Source organism: Conger conger, chromosome 1 (assembly GCF_963514075.1).
Source record: "Conger conger chromosome 1, fConCon1.1, whole genome shotgun sequence".
Taxonomy (NCBI): Eukaryota; Metazoa; Chordata; class Actinopteri; order Anguilliformes; family Congridae; genus Conger; species Conger conger.
Genome location: NC_083760.1, coordinates 35,849,421 through 35,869,563, shown reverse-complemented (window position 1 = coordinate 35,869,563; position 20,143 = coordinate 35,849,421). Strand labels below are relative to the sequence as shown.

The window sequence follows — 20,143 nt, the reverse complement described above, 5'->3', positions numbered from 1 at the left end:
GATCTGTCATCTCATGTACATATTTTGACCGCCAACTCAATTGTCTTCAGTGTATAGCAAAAACAAAGGAATTGACTTTGCTGTTCTAATACCTTGAGGGGACTGTATCTGCGTATACATTTTATGCAGAACGATGTACCATAGTCCGATAAATGAGATTATAGCAATATACAATCTATGCTCTACAATACACACTTAATGCAGGACCTATCAATTAATTAAACTCACACACAATTGTATGCTATGTACCGACAGTGTGGGTAAGCTATGTTGAAAGATTGATATGATATGTGGTCCCAAATATGTGGACACATGAACATGTTGGAAATAAAGAATGCTTTAAAAAAGTGAAAAATGAGTGTATACCCAACTTTAAAATGCAAAATTTCCAAGACACTTTACAGTGCAAACTCCAAGATTGAGTTCTTTGAGAGGTCTGAATCTTTAAAAATCTGCCGAGTGGTGAGCACATCTGATGTACTGTAGACATACAGTAAATGGCTGTAACGGTTGTCAAGAGATACCTTGATGGAGCAGATTATGTAATAAATTGGGGACATTGGGTTCAAAGCACCCAAAGCATCTAGTTTACGTAGCTCACTCTCCATTAGCCATTCGCTTAGTTAGCCAAATAACATTGATTTAGCGTCCAAGCACACATTATTGAACAGGTTCCTTCGACAATAGCAAAACGTAAACATATTTTCAGCCATTTATAAAAATAGGCACTAGGTACAGTGTTACGAATATAAGTGGGAAAAAAAAAAAAAAACTTGATTAGAAGGCTGCAACATCGGTTTTGTTCATATTAACGGTTGGCATTGAAAACGGTTGGAGTGGTGTGAAAAAGTGTTTGCCCCCTTCCTGTTTTGTTTGTTTTTTTTGCATGTTTGTCACACTTAAATGTTTCAGATCATCAAACTAATTTAAATATTAGTCAGACAACACAAGTAAACACAAAATGCAGTTTTTAAATGAAGGTTTTTATTATTAAGGGAGAAAAAAAATCCAAACCTACATGGCCCTTTGTGAAAAAGTGATTGCCCCCCCCCTGTTAAAACTTAACTGTGGTTTATCAAACCCGAGTTCAATTTCTCTACCACACCCAGGCCTGATTACTGCCACACCTGTTCTCAATCAAGAAATCACTTAAATAGGATCTGCCTGACAAAGTGAAGTAGACCAAATGATCCTCAAAAGCTAGACATCATGCCGAGATCTAAAGAAATTCAGGAACAAATGAGAAAGAAAGAAAGAAAGTAATTGAGATCTATCAGTCTGGAAAAGGTTATGAAGCCATTTCTAAAGCTTTGGGACTCCAGCGAACCACAGTGAGAGCCATTATCCACAAATGGCGAAAACATGGAACAGTGGTGAACCTTCCCAGGAGTGGCCAGCCGACCAAAATTACCCCAAGAGTGCAGCGACGACTCATCCAAGAGGTCACAAAAGACCCCACAACAACATCCAAAGAACTGCAGGCCTCACTTGCCTCAGTTAAGGTCAGTGTTCATGACTCCACCATAAGAAAGAGACTGGGCAAAAATGGAGTTCCAAGACAAAAAACCACTGCTGAGCAAAAAGAACATTAAGGCTCGTCTCAATTTTGCCAGAAAACATCTTGATGTTCCCCAAGACTTTTTGGAAAATATTCTGTGGTCTGACGAGACAAAAGTTGAACTTTTTGGAAGGTGTGTGTCCCATTACATCTGGCGTAAAAGTAACACTGCATTTCAGAAAAAGAACATCATACCAACAGTAAAATATGGTGGTGGTAGTGTGATGGTCTGGGGCTGTTTTGCTGCTTCAGGACCTGGAAGACTTGCTGTGATAAATGGAACCATGAATTCTGCTGTCTACCAAAAAATCCTGAAGGAGAATGTCCGGCCATCTGTTCGTGACCTCAAGCTGAAATGAACTTGGGTTCTGCAGCAGGACAATGATCCAAAACACACCAGCAAGTCCACCTCTGAATGGCTGAAGAAAAACAAAATGAAGACTTTGGCGTGGCCTAGTCAAAGTCCTGACCTGAATCCTATTGGGATGCTGTGGCATGACCTTAAAAAGGCGGTTCATGCTCGAAAACCCTCCAATGTGGCCGAATTACAACAATTCTGCAAAGATGAGTGGGCCAAAATACCTCCACAGCACTGTAAGAGACTCATTGCAAGTTATCGCAAACGCTTGATTGCAGTTGTTGCTGCTAAGGGTGGCCCAACCAGTTATTAGGTTTAGGGGGCAATCACTTTTTCACACAGGGCCATGTAGGTTTTTTTTCTCCCTTAATAATAAAAACCTTCATTTAAAAACAGCATTTTGTGTTTACTTGTGTTGTCTTTGACTAATATTTAAATTTAGTTTGATGGTCGGAAACATTTAAGAGTGACAAACATGCAAAAAAATAAGAAATCAGGAAGGGGGCAAACACTTTTTCACACCACTGTATATAGCGCCTTTATCCAAAGTGCTATACAATTGATGCTTTAATTTCTATTTTTTTAGGGCACGCAAATTAGTGCAAGATTTGTTTACTCATATTTCCCTGATTCATTTCAGAAGTGTCATTTTGATTCCAGGGGTTTCTTATAAGGTCAACCCAGCATGCCAAATCTCATTAGAATATGACGGTCCAAAAGTGTATTGAGTTGACCTGGAATGACCCTTGAATATAAACAGAGAAATAACAGGTCATCTTTAACAACTCCTTTTTGGCTTTTTTGACTTGCAATGAGAACAAGGCCTTTGTTCATTCTAAACAATGCACACCCAAGCAAGAATATTTTCACAGTCGTACTCAGAAATTAATGGACATTTCGTAGCAAAAAGCAAAAAAAAAATGAGATGAATTTAGTTACAGTTTTTCAGTGCTGCAAGTTGAGTTGACCATTTTACTTTATCCTGGGTAACAAAACAATTATAAGCATTTGAACATTCTCAATGATCAGCAATCTGGGACTCGCATGAATCCATTTATTGCAATTAAAAATATTGTGCTGATATGCATAGTTGCATCTTCCTTTCAGAATTCTAAGCAGGACTGCCAAGCTGATTTCAAAATCCCAAGCCAAATGACACCATTGGTCAACCAAAGAAGCTAAAACCATGCCAAAATGAAAGCAAAATGCCATAGTGCGTGCCCAGGTGGCAGAGTGGTGGTCATGTGAAATCAGCCCCTCACATCTCATCACTGATCAGGGTTGATCAGTTGATATGCTTGTTCCCAAAGCATATCGGAGTGGTAAGAATATGTTCAAGTTCTGAAGGTTCCTAGTTTTGGTAGCGAGATGGTTCAAACTCAAGTTCTTTTATGAACAATTTTATGTAAAAAAATACATTATTCATTACAGTAGAGCCTTCTTAGAACCCACAGAAAACATTACTAAATCTCCTCAACACATTCCCTGTTAGCTGGGTACATTCTACAGCTTCTTGCAAGTTTCATTTCAGCAGCTTTTTGTCTAATTTCAATTATGCAGAAGAAAGTGTAATTTGTTAGCACAAACTTCTGAATGTCATTTTGATTCTGTATTGAAATACACCTGAAGAGTTGACTGAAGGGTGTGTTACTATGTTACTATTGAAAAAAAAAATATTGAAAAGAGTGGTCTTGAAATTGTGCGTGAAATGTCATACATTTTCAAGACATGCCGCTATCAGGAAACTCACCCTTGCACAACTGGACCTGGCTTTCAGGTCCAAAATGCATATACCCACTCCCTCAAACTATGATTCTGAAGGGTGGCAGTGCACAAATAATATTGATTTTAAAGTGTCCACAAAAGCTCTGCTTTTTCTATTTTACAATCGCTCAGCCCCTCAATTCCTCCCTACAAAAGTATTGGAACAACAAGGTCAATTCCTTTGCTTTTGCTATACACTGAGGACAATTGAGTTTGAGGTCATAAGATGTACAAGAGATGATAGATATGAATTTCAGCTTACTTTCACACTTCAAAAAGGCATGCTTTTCTCCCAAAGACAGCCCTCTGGTCTTCATGTTGGTGTATCTTTTCAAACACAAATGCAGTCTTTACAGGCAAAACCCAAGGCTAAAACCAAGGGTAGACATTCAGAACTATTTATTGTTTAACAATCAAACAGGACATATCTGGGCAACAAGAAACACCTGAAAGTCACATGCTCCAATACTTTTGCTCACCTAAAAATTTGGTGGTCTGAAACAACTTGGAACAAATCTAGATAAAAATACCAGGAGATAAAAGTTGACATTCTGATCGGTCATCTCATGTACATCTTTAGACATCAAACTCACTTGTCTTCACTGTATAGGAAAAACACCTTAATTTTCCAATACTTTTGGAGGGGACTGTATTTTTGGCTGAAAACTGTTAATCCTCACCTTTGAAAATAATGATGTGGGCCTGTTGGTGTAAGCATGCATGGTTTTCTGCATCTGATCCAAATGTTGGAGCACCAATCTCTGTTGTTGGTCCTCTCGCAGTGTCCCATCTCGAATTAGACTGTTATAGTGTTCAAGGGGTCCACTGAAACTGTAGGTCCCCTCATCGGTTTTGTGATTTTCTGAGTCTGGTGAAGTCGCATTGGCTGTATTTGCAATATAGCCTAAAACAGAAAAGTCAATTTATAGTGATTACATCAAACAGGCTGCCAGACAAGATTGCCAGACCTGTCAAGAGAAGGCAATGCAAAAATATAGCCAATACCTATTATTGTCCAACAATGGCCATGTTTTGGAATGCATCCAATTCCAACACACTAAAAAAAAACATACCCATATTAACTGAAAGTTCTACAACCTTAGTACAAGGACACTGTGTTTTTCAAAAGTATCATTTTACTATAATTTACTATTAGAACCCTTGCTCGTCGCAGGCTGTACTGGCTAAGGAATTTTTAAAGGCTCACTGGGGCAAGCTTGTAACAGTATTTACTACTGACCCGCAAATTACCTGTATTTGCTGCAATTATAAAAAGTTAACTTACATAAGTACTCCAGTGACCACAACGACATCTGAACATATTAACATAAGGTTAGCTACCCAGCTAGCTTAGATATCTTTTCAATGATGCTAAGTTAACGAATGGCGATGCTAAGTTAACGAATGGCAATGCCGGTGTAGCTTTCCTTGAAAGCATTTTGTTCTGTTACAGGAAATATTCGGTGACAAGCAGTACCGTTTTCTGGGTTGAAATTAAAATACGTATGACTCACAAGAATCTCACCTCTTCCTAAATTGCTGAAGGCACACCACCCTTTCCTCTGAGATGAAAAAATACACTTTATTAGATGCTGAATAGTACCGACAGCCAAGAATGACCTCCAAGCTGCCATTTTCTTTTCAAAGTGCTGCAACTTTATTTGCTACGCCGACCGCAGCTCCGTGAAGCTAGAATTGGAGACTTCCGTTTCACATTTATCAAAATAAAAGTTGGGTGAATAAAATTATTTATTCATTTTTCTTTTTAAAATGAATACCCTTGGATATAATTGTGATGTAATTGCAGAGAATATAAGATTGCGCACTAATTTCGATAAAACCTGTTTGCCACAAGTTGTTGCTGCGTTTAATGTGTGGCCAAAACAAGTAGGAATGATACCATAGAGTGTATAAGGCACTGGCACATGTGGACAGTCACAACAAGGGGCCCAGGGTTTAGTAGTGGAGTTAAAGGTACAATAGATAAGATTTTTGTATTGAAACATTGTTACAAGACCATTGTAAATCCCTTCCTATCATTGAAAAAGCCTCACTGACATGTTTGTCAGTGTTCATAGTCCTTAAATTCGGGTTTCAAAGTGTACATTTGTCAGGCCGTCAATCTGTATCAAAATGAGGCTCCATAAGGCTTAAGTGAACTAATTATTGAACAACAAACCTTGACTCGACCCAAACGTAATTTTAGCGAGCTACAACGTCTGACTGAAATCCTAGTCAAGGAATGTTGTGCACTCTCCAGTCTCATGTGATATTGTGGCTAGATGGCTACTGTTTTAAAGGTGATAATGTATTGTTGAAAAATTATGGTTGTAAGACAGATGTCGACTTATTTGTGATAATAAAAACCCCATGATTTCATGCAATTCTCAACAAGCTGATATTTTAATGCCTGGTTAATAACTGGCCCATTGGGAATACATTACATTTGCCAGAAGCTTGTCCTAACTGATGTACAATGGAACATCGGATAAATTGCATCATTTGATTGCATTATCAAATTGCAGCTCCAAAGCAATTCATTATAATCAAACATAACTTTCTTTGTCGCTGAAACTAATAGCGTATTACACGAATAGCCTACAGCTAAAAATAAAATGCATCGAAATAACGACAACAATATTGATAATTTTGCTATAGTGCAATATGCAATACTATTTTAGCAATAGCTGCGGACAGAAATAATTGGTCAAAACTAGTAACCTAGATATTTGTGAGACAAATCGGTGATTATCACCAGTGCAACCTATCACAGTTAATTACTTTTTTATTCTCTTGATATGCACGCAATCAGACTGCAAACCCACCAAAATAAATTAGATTCGTAGCTACTGCCTGAAAAGCGGTTGGAACAGGTAAAAGTTGAACAAGACTATATGCAATTAACAGGTTCCAAAGGACTTTAACAAACAAACTTCATGCTCGGTAGGTACAAACTTTTTCAGCTCAAGCTGGAAAATTACGGTCAAAGTAATTTGGCCAGGGTAAATTCGTAGTTTTGAATGGACTTCAATGGGGAGATTGGCTTTAATTTAATTTTGTATGTGGACAGCGGAGTACCTCTGCTGTGTAATACTCAAGTTGTCATACTTTACTGTTTTTATGGTTTTTCTGTCAATTTTTGTGTACAGGTTTGGCGCAGATAATGTATCTATGTATTTGTCTGTGCAGATTTGTCTGTTAAAAAAAAAAAAAATCATGTCTTGTATTATTTTATCTGATGTTACATTACAATGACTCGTTTCATTTTTGTTTTATTATTGCTTCCATAATTTGTTTGGGTGAGATGCCTTTATAATCCCCCATGGGGTTTTTATCTCACCTGCACAATTTGTTTTATTCTTTGCTTTGTACTTCTATTGTTGTCTTAATGTGCTATTAAAAAAATAATAAAAAATGAATAAATTGAATGCACACAAGGAAAAGCACCTCATACCTGCTGTCAAGTATACCGGTGGGTCAATGATGTTTTGGAGATGTTTTGCTGCCAGTGGTCCAGGGGCACTATGTAAGATCAATGACACAATGCATTCATCAAAGTACTTGGAAATCTTGGCAGAAAATATGGTTACCTCGGCTTGGAAGCTGAGTCTTGGTCGTAGGTAGATAGTCCAGCAGGACATTGACTCCAAGCGTCCATTAAAATCCACACAGAAATGCTTAACCTTCCTATCAGGTTAAGATTTTATGACCGCTTTTATGTTTGGGGTCTAATTGGGCCCAACATTTTAAATAAACACACATTTATTATAATAGAAATATTTACACACTTTGGTTTCTCCCATTATGCTGGCAATACACCGGTTCCAAGGAGATAGGTCCAGCGTTCCCTGCCCACCACCGGTGGCGGACATGCTTTTTTTGTGCGCAATAATAATATATTTTTTTGTCATCATTTTAATGTCAAACCAAACTTGTACTTCCCTTTTTCCAGAAGAAGCTACGTTGGAACTGTGTAATATTTTCCCATGGTTTTTTAGTTGTTAGTTGTCCCACTGTTTAGGGACGCTAACAGCGTGTCTTATTTAAACTTCAGAAATTATTACCACAATATCTGTGTTGGAAAAGTTTTTTGCTCTCTTTCCTTTCCTTTCTTTTGAAGCCATTTGCATTGACTAAAATGATGATACCATGATTGCTCTTAAAGGGATGCGATTGCCATATATGGCTTATTTTGGGGCGTTATCATGCAAATGAGCTTGTATACGAGTGACAGAAGTAGGAACAGGTGTGATTTATCAACTTGCTCTTTTAGAAATATGCCTATTCTTGTCCTATGCAAATGTAGAGTTGAGTATCGTCTGCATAATTATGATAACCAATGTTGTTATTTTGAATAATGTGGCCTAACTGAAGCAAATAGAAAGAGGCCTGAGGGTTGAACCTTCTGGGATTCCAGAGGTCAAGTTAGTTCTCCTAGATACATAGTTACTAAAAGTGATAAAATAGTCCCTGTCTTGTAGATAAGAGTCGATAAGACTTAAACCAATATAGGACCGTGCCAGAAAGTCCAAACCAGTCTGTCAATTAATATTTAATGTTCAACAGTGTTGAATGCAGCGATTAAATCCTGTAACACTAAGATGGAAACTTTGCCAGAGTCAGTGTTTAACCTAATGTCATTTAATATTTTACCATAATAAAAGCAGTCTCAGTGCTGTGATGTGGCTGAAATCCAGATTGAAAGTTGTTGTAGTAACCATTTCAAGAAAGGAATTTGCTGAGCTGTTGGAAGACAATTTTTAAAATCATTTTACCTATGAAGGTTAGGTTTGATATGAGCCTATAATTGCTGATTACCGAAGCAACTAAACTATGCTTTTTTATAGGTTTAATAACTGCAGTTTTCAGGGCCTTTGGAAAGTTTCCTGACAAAAGAGAACCTTTTTACTTTTTACTGTTAACTACTTGTAATAAATCTGTTGCCAAGCAATCAAAAATATTTTTAAAGAAGCTTGTGGGTACAGGATCAAGGTAACAGATGGATGGCTTAAGGTGTTGCAGTGTCCTTAAGCATTTTATTGTCAATGGAATTAAACTGTTCTGTGTTTACCAGGTTACTTATAATGGTGACATGGCTTTTTTGTTTGACACAGAAGTATTTATTCAATTAACTATTTGGATTTTAATAATTTAAAAAAGAAGCAAACTCGTTGCATTTAACAGTGGCAAGGAGTTCAGAGGCTATTGATGCTGGGGAGTTTGTCAGCTTGTCAGCATTAGCAAATACAGTATGTGCATTCTTTATGTTTTTAATAATGCCAGAGAAAAAATATTGTCTTGCACTTCTCTGTTTAGAATTTACATTGTAACAGAGATTGAAGTGAGGGCTGGTGACATAAAAAAGGCCTTCTTACTATGGAACAAACAGCATGATGGAAATGTGTGTGAAGTGATTACAAGAGGGATTTGGGATAGATGTGGATGCTCCCAGACCTGGCAAGGATCAGCTGCCCAGAATGGTGCTCATTAGATTCCTGCGACAGTCGGCGAGAGAGAAAGTACTTGCAATTGCCAGAGGAAAACCTCAGGATTGCGTTGCCAATTTGTGCTTTACATGGAAATTAAGGAACCACAGCTTTACCAGCGAGGCAGAACAATTTAAGGAAAATAAAAATAAAAAGGATTACATTTATGGCGCTCAATGTGCCAATGCAGCATTTTGAAAGGTGGAGGTGTATATGTATGTTGTACAAGGGATAAATCTAAAGTGGACACTGTTAAACAGGTATGTGGGCGGGGAGGGTTTTTTGTGGGCCGACATTGGCTCAGGTGGTAAGAGCAGTCATCTGGCAGTTGGAGAGTTGCCGGTTCGATCCCACCCTGGGTGTGTCAAAGTGTCCCTGAGCAAGACACCTAACCCAAAATGCTCCTGACGAAACTGGTTGGTGCCTTGCATGGCAGCTAATCGCCGTTGGTCTGTGAGTGAATGGGTGAATGAGAAGCATCCATTTTGCATCGCTTTGGAAGAAGTCGCTATATAAATGCCAACCATTTACCATTTGTGTTGCTTGAGTGACAAAGCCAGAGGGAATGGCTGGGTGTAAGGTACCCCACGGATTATCTAATCAGCCAATTTTGTGGCAGCAGTGCAATACATACAGTCATGTAGATACAGGTGAGGAGCTTCAGTTAATGTTCACATCAACCATCAGAATAGGGAAAAAAATTTGATCTAAGTGACTTTGACCGTGGAATGATTGTTGGTGGCAGACAGGGTGATTTGAATATCTCAGAAACTGCTGATCTCCTGGGATTTTCACACACACTAGAGTCTCTAGAGTGGTGCAAATTGGTTTTATCATTCCACTAATCTGTCTTTAACTAAATATTCAGGTTGCAATGAGAAAATATTTTATAATATTTTATAATGTTTACATTATATATAACACCAATGACAAAGAGATGGCACACAAATTCTTTAATGAAATGTATAAGAATACATTAAGCTCTACTTGTGGATTCATAAACTTTAGAAGTTAGTTATTGCTGGACAGACGGGGATGTAAACTATAATTTGACTGGTTGCCAGAGGTATACAACCACGAGGCAGTTATTTTGCTCTAGTTTGAGGTTAACTCTGGAAGCACAGATACAAGGGCAATGGACAGGCATCTAAAAATAAAAAAGAGAATGTGTAAAATCATGGAATTGGAGAGTGAAACTGAATTATCTAAACACTTCAGATAAAGTATACAAGGATCTATGCAAATTTAAGTTTTAGCTGCAGGAAATCTATAATAATGTTGAATATGCCTTATTTTGGCTCAGGACAATCTTTTATGTAGAGGAAGAGAAAACAGGCAAACTACTTGCAAGGCAACTTAGGCAACAAATCTCCTATAATGTGATACCAGTAAAAGTGACAACTTACTGTCTTCTACTAAAGAAATACATGAGGTTTATAAGGAATTATATACTTCTCAGGTCAATACCAATTGAATTATCAACTGAATATGTGGAATTGTTAGATAGCCCAATAACGGAGATTGAGATCAGGGCTGAGTAACAATACACGGAAATGCTAACAACTTAGACAAAACCTAGACAATGAAAAACACAGAACCTGACATCAGTAAATTGAGAGACATAATCTACTGCAGAACACTGTCAGCACTTGATTGAAATTTTTTTTGTTTTGGCAAAACAGAACAATATGGCGGAACATATATCAACTTCTTTTCTTATTCCTCTTAAACAGTCCACTAAAATATGTTTCTGAATATTTGAGGCAAACATTTGAGAAATGAGCAATACTGTTGCTGAATCTTGATAAATATTTTATCTGCAGAACCTAGTTTGAAGGTTTGATCCTTGTTTTGTGAGCCATAGGAGCTAAGTTGGATGCAATTGATTTGCATGGGCAGATCAGTAAATGCGAATACTGAACCATCGAATGTATACAGCACTCACCGTACTGTGAACTTCACGCACCTGCAAGACTCTCCATAGAAAATGAATTGAATGCTTTGCGTGCTGGATTTAGTCTGTGAGTGCCTTTAAACTGAAAGTTTATTCTCGCACACGTTGTTGCTATTTACCAGTAAGCATGGCTTAGAGGGAAGGTTACCACGCGTCGTATTACACTGTCATCATCACCTACCGGTTTTTCTTTAGTTTCTTTCATATCCACCAAAACAGTTAAATTCAACTATCCGCAAAAGCACCAACAAAGCATGCTGCCACAGAAGGATAAACAGGTCATCTTCCAACAGAGGTGAGTCCCCTGGAAATTAAGGATGTGTCCCGTGCCATTTTGTTTTACTTTTTCCATTAGGCCCACTGCACACATCTTAGGTTTGGAAACTTCTCTCTCATTAAGTCTAGTTAGGTGGATCACTGTCCCGCCAGCACATGATAGGCTCAATTTGACAGATACATTTCCCAGCACAAGAGGGATTCCTAACAGGGACCAATCTGGGATTATTTTTGGAAGTAGAGGAGACCGGGGCACAAACAAACACGGGGCATGTTGAAACATGGGGATTTTGCCTAGTTACATTTGCGCAAGAATGTTGGGTTTGTTTTCAGTAATATATTATAGCAACGCACTTCTCATGTCTGACTGGCTGGAAGATTTGAGAACTTTATCATGCGTTATTAACAAATCTGTGTTTTAGCACCATGAAAGTAATGTTTTTTCACCAAAGTATAGCCAAATATATGTATTTTAAATCACTGTCTTGTGTGTTATAAGACTGTATAGTTTTGACATGTCATGAGCAAGCAGAAACTGTGAGCCTTGCTGCAGTACAACTAGCGCAGCCATCTTTTATAAATGTATCAGCCTTTTAATGTAACGTTATATATTCCATGTAATTCATTTATTCATTTATTTATTCAGTCCGATTAAAAAAAAATTCAGACAACAAATGTAACTGGTAAGAAAAGATTCACAAGCTTTTGACTTTTGACAAACCTTTTTCCAGTCTGTTTTCTGACATTGTGGATGCTGTTTAAACTTGCCCCGGAACTATTTAAACTTGCCCCGTAGCCCGGGCATGTTTGAGCAGTTTCACTCCCGCTGCTTTCAACTGAACTTTAATTGCCAGGAATGTCCTAGAATGTCCTAGACTATAGTCATAGCAAAGATATATCTTCTTTCTGGATTAAAAATATTTGTGTGTATATATATGTGTATATATTTTTTAATTAAGCAAAAACCTAAAAGTGTTATGGTTGCTCCGCAGTCTCCCCTATATTACAATGACAATCCTGAAATATGATTAGTGTATTTGTTCTGGTCATGATATTTCTATTAGTGGCATCACTGAACGAAATGTCTCAATTGATATGTTGATTGTAATGTACCGACCTTTTCAAAAGCAATACAAATTTTAATTACAAAAATAAAAATCCTTCTTCAAAGGTGTGCCAGTACTCATCTCTCATCAGTGCCTGATCTAATATGGATGTCAGGAGTAGTGGTCATATCAAAGAAAACACATGAATGATCTAAAAAATGAATGTCAATCACATCAACCTTTGAAATATTAACACCCGAAGGTATCCAAGGTATGTCCTCGGTTGTGGGTGGGTCCTTTCACATGTTGAGACAGTTACTTTTGGACTTTCACATTATTGTCACTGCAATTATCTATATGAATATTAAAATCACCATTTATAACTAGACAATCAAAGTCAGTGGAAATAATTGACATTAGTCATTAAAGAAATTAGCGTAAGATGAGTATTTCGGTGGCCTATAAACAGTTAATTATAGGACTCGAGGTGAGCATTTCAGTATTGCAGAAAGGTATTGAAAGGATGAAAAATCCCCAAATGATATCTGTTTACATTGGAAAACATAATTAAATAAGTCAGCTATACCACTACCTATTAGCTGTGATAATGTTCACCTCAAGGCATATGATGGAGGCAGCATGATGAGGGGTGCCACTGCAGGTGTTCAGAGGAAAATACAAGATGTGTACCCAAATGTGCACTATATCCACTGCTATGCACATCAACTCAACCAGATAATGCAACAGGCCACCTCTCACATATCCAAAGTGATTATTTTTTTCCAACCTTTTTTCCGGATCACCCAAGCGGATAGGTGTTCTTGATAAAGTAGTGGCCCCAACATCTGCCAATAGGCTGCCAACATCCAACAATGTGAGATGTAACTTTAACATCCGTACCATCAATACCGTGTTTGAGCACAGAGAGGACCTCATTCACTGCTTTGAAAGGATTTTAAGTTCATTCTGCAACTTTTTCACCACATCATGCCACATGTGGACCCCCTCTATGCCAAGCTCCAGAAGAAGAACACAGATTCAGTCCATATCAATGGGTGCATCCAGCAGTTTCAAAAGGACATTCAAAAGATCTGGCGGCAGCTGTATTCCTGTTATTAAAATGATTATTATTATTCACGTTCTCTCTTTTACTATTATCTCTCTTTCTCTTTCATTATTATTATAAATGATCTTTGTCCTTCACAGAAATTCTCTCCATTCCATGTTCAAGCAAAGCAGTGGCTCTCAGCCAACAAAGCGGCGTTGGACACTCAGTCCAGAGGAAGGATTGCAGCAGAGGTGAGTTTGTTGTAGAAATCAGTTACAGTCCATGTTACACTGGAGTCCAGTATTCAGTTAGCCAACTTTGTGGAGATTAAATATGTGTATTAGGAACTAAATCGAAAGGCTTGAAATATAACTGCAAGTAGTTACATGTCCAATATTAGAGCTAAAAGCCCAACAGTTAAACATGAATATTGTCTTGGTGAAACTAACCTGTGATGTATTAGTAGAAGTGATTGAGTAAAGACCATGTGAAAGTAACAAGAAACAGTGAAGAAACAGGAGGATTCTTATAATTGGCAATTTGATGTGATGATACAGTGGCAGTAAAAATGGCCACTGTATCATCTACTAAAAAGTAGTTGAGAAATAGAGCTGTTGCCTGGTTGGTAACTTTAGGTGATGTGGGTGAAATGGGCATTTTGTCATCTCTACATACAGTACTGTGCAAAAGTTTTAGGCAGGTGTGAAAAAATGCTGTAAAGTAAGAATGCTTTCAAAAATAGAGATGTTTATCAATTAACAAAATGCAAAGTGACTGAACAGAAGATAAATCTAAATCAAATCAATATTTGGTGTGACCACCCTTGCCAAACCAGCATCAATTCTTCTAGGTATACTTGTACCAGGGATTTTGTAGGCATATAGTCGGGTATGTGATTAAACAATCATACCAAACCGGAGCTAATGATCATCAATTTAATATGTAGGTTAAAACACAATCATTAACTGAGACAGAAACAGCTGTGTAGGAGGGTTAAAACTGGGTGAGGAACAGCCAAACTGTGTCCAAGGTGAGGTGGCTGAAGAGTTTAATGTCAGAAGTCATACACCATGGCAAGACTGAGCACAGTAACAGGACACAGAGTAGTTATACTACATCAGCAAGGTCTCTCCCAGGCAGCAATTTCAAGGCAGACAGGGGATTCCAGATGTGCTGTCCAAGCTCTGTTGAAGAAGCACAAAGAAATGGGCAATGTTGAGGACCATAGACGCAGTGGTCGGCCAAGAAAACTTAGTGCAGCAGATGAAAGACACATCATGCTTACTTCCCTTCACAATCAGAAGATGTCCAGCAGTGCAATCAGCTCAGAATTGGCAGAAAACAGTGGGACCTAAGTACACCAATCTACTGTGCGGAGAAGTCTGGTCAGAAGTTGTCTTCATGGAAGAATTGCGGCCAAAAAGCCATACCTCTGACGTGGAAACAAGGTCAAGCGACTCAACTATGCACAAAAACACAGGAACTGGGGTGCAGAAAAATGGCATCAGGTTCTCTGGACTTAAATATTTGGCTGTAGCAGAAGGCAGTTTGTTGGAAGCGCTGGAGAGTGATACAAGAACGAGTGTCTGCAGGCAACAGTGAAGCATCGTGGAGGTTCCTTGCAAGTTTGGGGCTGCATTTCTGCAAATGGAGTTGGGGATTTGGTCAGAATTAATCTCCTCAATGCTGAGATATATAGGCAGATACTTATCCATCATGCAATACCATCTGATTGGCCCCACATTTATTCTGTAGCAGGACAACGACCCCAAACATACAGCCAATGTCATTAAGAACCATATTCAGCGTGAAGAAGAACAAGGAGTCCTGGAAGTGATGGTATGGCCCCCACAGAGCCCTGATCTCTACATCATTGAGTCTGTCTGGGATTACATGAAGAGACAGAAGCATTTGAGGCTGCCTAAATGCACAAAAGAACTGTGGCTAGTTCTCCAAGATGTTTGGAACAACATACCTGCCAAGTTTCTTCAAAAACTGTGTGCAAGTATACCTGGAAGAATTGATGCTGTTTTGAAGGCAAAGGGTGGTCACACCAAATATTGATTTCATTTAGATTTTTCTTCTGTTCATTCACTTCTTCTGTTCATGCATTTTGTTAATGGATGAAAATAAACTATTAACATTTCTATTTTTGAAAGCATTCTTATTTTACAGCATTTTTTCACACCTGCCTAAAACTTTGCACAGTACTGTATTATTGTAATTTTGATTCTTCTCTCTGTAGGTCTGTGATACCATACTGGGACATGCCAGGGAATGCTTCTCCTTCATAAACCACCTGGTCAGTGCCACCTTGCTGCAGGGGGACAGGTTGGCATTTCCGGCATTTCCGGAAGATGCACTGAGCAACACCTTGAAGGCCTACCCAATGCTCAGTGGAAGCAAGATGAAGACAGAGCTTAGTCTCATCTACAGTAAGGAAGAGTTCAAAGTGGTGCTGTGGACCTATTCCAGTTGTTTATGGAGAATAATGTTGTAGGATCCACATTTCCCACAATCCCACAGGACAATTCCACGACGTCCACCCTGCATGACGTCTAGCTCGTTTCAGCCAATCCCGTAATGGCGGGAGCAATAACCCTTTTTGGGAATTCTCTTCACCTCATCTGCTCCTAGACTCGGACAGAGGCTGAATTCTGCACAGCGCACCACCAGGCCTACGGACACACCTAGTTTACCTTGCGGTAACTTAGTGGCCTATAGTGAGTGGAAGCTACATCAGTTTACCACTGCAAAGCACAGCAACAAACTTCTCCACCCAAAAAAAGGACCAGCGAACATTTTTTCCAGAACAGAACAGACCAGATGACAACGTGCAGCCCACGGGAAGATCCTAGCTCTGCGCATCTGCCTACGACAACAGTTCACATTACCATCACCACTCCTACAAGGACAGCACGTCTTTTTGATCCAGAAATACGTTTGAACTCAGTAAGACAACAAACATTCAGGCATAGCCTGTGTTTAGTTGAGTCTTAGCTGATATTGTGAATCTGTGTACTTATATTTGCTGTCTTATTGTTTGAATGTATTTTGTTAACTATATACATATATGTATATACATACATCTTTCGCGCATATATAGAGTAAACTACGCAAGTAGTCCCTTCTCACAGCTAACAGTAACACTAACATGCCCACTTTTACCTTTCCTTTGTTCAAGGGACACGCTTGCCCGTGCACTCACACACACACATATCCTAACATACCTTACCCAACTAACCTCCCGTTAGTCCAACCCTATATCTGTTATGTGTTTGTACGTTTGTTTAATAAATATATTTTATTAAACCTGTTGTCTGTTTTGGCGTCACATGCACATGAGAGCCGAGTTAAAGCAGTCTTTCAAAGAATTTCCAACCTTCAGGTTATCGGTATGTTTAATCATTGATAATGGTTATTTTAATCATTCCTTTGCATAGACTTCAGCGACCCATCAACCAAATACTCAGCACTCTGAACACAGAGCTCTTGTAAAGTGAATCTGCTTCTTCTGAACTCACCTCAATGGAATGTGCAGAGAAAGGGTAAGAGAAAGTAGGGGGTGTAGTAAGATGCCCAAGGGTGGTGTAGGAGTGAGGGAGAGACTCTATTTTTCTACATTTTTTACCCTTTTAGAAAAGTACATATATTTACAGTGCCAAAATCACCAAGGACTAACAAAGAAACAAAAATGTATCAAAGAAACACTGTACAAGTATCAAACATAGGCCACCATGCAGGCTATGTCATTTAAAACCCTGTTCCTGTGTGCCACAACCAGACCCCCAAAAGATCCAGCAGCAGGACCTTAAAAAGGCCAAACCACTGCCCCCCTACCAAATGATAACAAAAACAAAATCAATGAACTCAACAAAATAAATTATACATTAAAAAAATGTATAAACACGAAATAATAATGGTAATTTCAACATACATTTCAGCAATACATTCTATCAGCAATACAGCCCCCCCCCACGGGAAGAAGTACTGCAAGTAAATGTACGCTTGATTTACCCTTTAACTGAAATAAATAACTAAACTGCAATCTACTTTGCGTCCCTACTAATACCTCTCCCCATCTGGATCTCTCCATTTCCCTCGGGGATACCACACTCACGCCGTCACCCAGTGCAAGGAACCTCGGCGTGGTGATGGACAGCAGACTGTCCCTTTCCGAGAACATTGCGGCGGTGACCCGGTCTTGCAGGTTCTTCCTATACAATATACGGAGAATCCGCCCCTTTCTCACCCCCTACTCGACCCAGCTCCTGGTCCAAGCGATGGTTCTGTCCCGCCTGGACTACTGCAATTCCCTCTTGGCTGGCCTCCCAGCATCCGCCATCAGACCCCTCCAACTTATCCAGAATGCAGCAGCTCGTCTGGTCTTCAACCTTCCCAAATACTCGCACGTCACCCCCCTGCTTACTACCCTCCACTGGCTGCCTGTCATGGCTCGCATCAAATTCAAAACATTGGTGCTAGCCTTCCAAGCAGTTAAGGGGTCTTCCCCAGCTTATCTACAAAAAATCATCAGACCCTACACCCCTGCCAGACCTCTTCGTTCAGCCTCCACAAGCCGCTTGGCACCTCCCCCTCTCCGAACCTCTACCTCACGCTCACGACTGCTGTCTGTTCTGGCTCCACGGTGGTGGAACGAACTCCCCGTTGAGGTCAGAACTGTAGAATTTCTCCCCACCTTCAAACGCAAGCTGAAGACACACCTCTTCAAGCAGCACCTCTCCCCATCCCTCCCTACCTCCCTGTGAACCTTAATTGTTGTCTCTGTGACTTGCTTTGTGTATCGGTATTTTTTAGTTGGCTAGGTAAGCAGTGTTTTGATAGTTAACTTTGGTCACTTTTGCTCTGTTTGTTTGTTTGTTTCTTGTTTAAAAAAAAATTGGCCCTCGTCCTTATCTTTGCTGTACAGGTAGCAGTTGAAATTGTACTTCCCTCTAGGGTCTTTCAGCGAACTTATCCCTGGTTATGGATATGCACTTTGTTGTACGTCACTCTGGATAAGAGCGTCTGCCAAATGCCAATAATGTAATGTAATGTAACCTTTTAGCGAACAAATTTACCCTTCTATCCTTACTCGTGAAACTACTGCGTTTTATTGGTATGGATATCTACAAACAATGTGGTCACACAAACTTTACAGGTTCATCCACGAGCTCTGCCGATTCTCGCCTTTAACAAACAACACAAATAATTCAACAATCAACATACAAAATGAAATCGCCATTGTTCACCGCAGTAGGCAGGTTAAAGGTTTTCAGGTGACATGGAAATTGTGTGTAAATCCTGATTCCTTTATTTCCCCCTGCCACGGTCAATAGTGGCACAACTATACTATACCGTGACAGGGGGCACTGCAGCACTACCTGGTACATAGTACTTACCTCGGAACGTATCATGTCCTGCAAAAGGATAAATATTGGATTAAATATAGGGCGACATAACTGGTATATCACTGTATGCATTTTGTCTCTGCTGTCTGTAGTGCTGGATATGCAGTGCTGAACATGGCCGTGGCAGAAGAAGATGGCCTACATCAGTGGTTCCCAACGTATGCTGGTTTTTGTTCCAACCCCAATTGCTATTGAATAATTTTAACAAGCTGTTAATCTTTCTTAATTAGGTGCTTTTCATCTTTAGATGTATTATTTACCTTAAACAACATTATGCCAGAAATTAGCTTTGCAATGGCATGAAGAATAAAATGACCACGTTGATATTATGTTTATTGCACCATCTTGTAAACAATTACATAAGACGAGGTCACAAATCGTCTCATTATTATGTAGTTGAACATGTGTTTAATTTCATTTGTAATTTTTTTCCTTAAATGTGTCAACATAATGCAGGTTTGCCTTGTTTTCACTTGCTTTGAATTCTTTATTAACTTCCAAATGTGTTGGCCTGGTGTCAACACATTCACCAATCAGAAGTAGTCCCTCTAAATATGAAAAGCATGTAATTAAGAAATATTAACAGCTTGTTAAAAGTTGGATTGCAATTGTGGTTGGAACGAAAACCAGCATACACAGGGGTACTCCAGGACCGAGTTTGGGAACCACTGGTCTTCATCAATATCCCCACATGCGGTAAAGATATCCAATGCGTAATGAGCTGCCTTACTGAATAAGATGTTCATTTTTGGCAGACTGCGAATATCCTTGTCAGGTCTCATGTTGTTTATGTAGGGTGATGTCAGGTAAATCAGTAAAATGGGCCAGATAATGCTGGGTGTCTTAGCGCTTTAAGATTTAATAGTCAATCACTGCAAAGAATCCACAATAGTATTTGACATGTAGAAACTGATTTGATTGGTCTCATGTTGCTAAAGATGGCGGGGCAATATTTGATACGTGAAGAAAACGGCATTATGAGTGCCCTGACATGCTAAGTTTTAGCTTTCAATAATAAGGTTGATATATCAATAAGCAACGAATGAACATCAAGTAAAGTTGTATGATCTGTGTCTTAATGGTCTCTTTCAGAAAAATAGTGATATTTTGCTAAATAAATGTATTTTTAGTGACTGGCTGCAGCTGTCCCCTGACTTTCTGATTATTTAAAGTGCAGAGTAATATGGAGAGAATTGAATGATTATTGTGATGGGTGTTGTGCAATCATTTTGTTTGTAATGT

General features: G+C 39.0%; 1 protein-coding gene across 4 annotated transcripts in view; it reads right to left on the bottom strand.

Annotated features, from left to right (window-relative positions):
• afg1la (AFG1 like ATPase a) overlaps nucleotides 1–5,330 on the bottom strand; it is a 41,349-nt gene extending 36,019 nt beyond the window's left edge. For 2 of the 4 annotated variants that reach the window (XM_061258484.1, XM_061258501.1), the window contains exons 1-2: nucleotides 5,195–5,330; nucleotides 4,361–4,584 (exon numbers count right to left, since the gene is read on the bottom strand). In XM_061258484.1, the coding sequence (XP_061114468.1) occupies nucleotides 4,361–4,414 (54 nt within the window). In that variant the 5' untranslated portion in view covers nucleotides 4,415–4,584; nucleotides 5,195–5,330. Of the gene's footprint in view, nucleotides 1–4,360; nucleotides 4,585–4,685; nucleotides 4,738–5,194 lie in introns of all 4 variants that reach the window. The other 2 variants (XM_061258493.1, XM_061258477.1) reach the window with 2 other exon arrangements.
• Nucleotides 5,331–20,143: the final 14,813 nt, after the last annotated feature.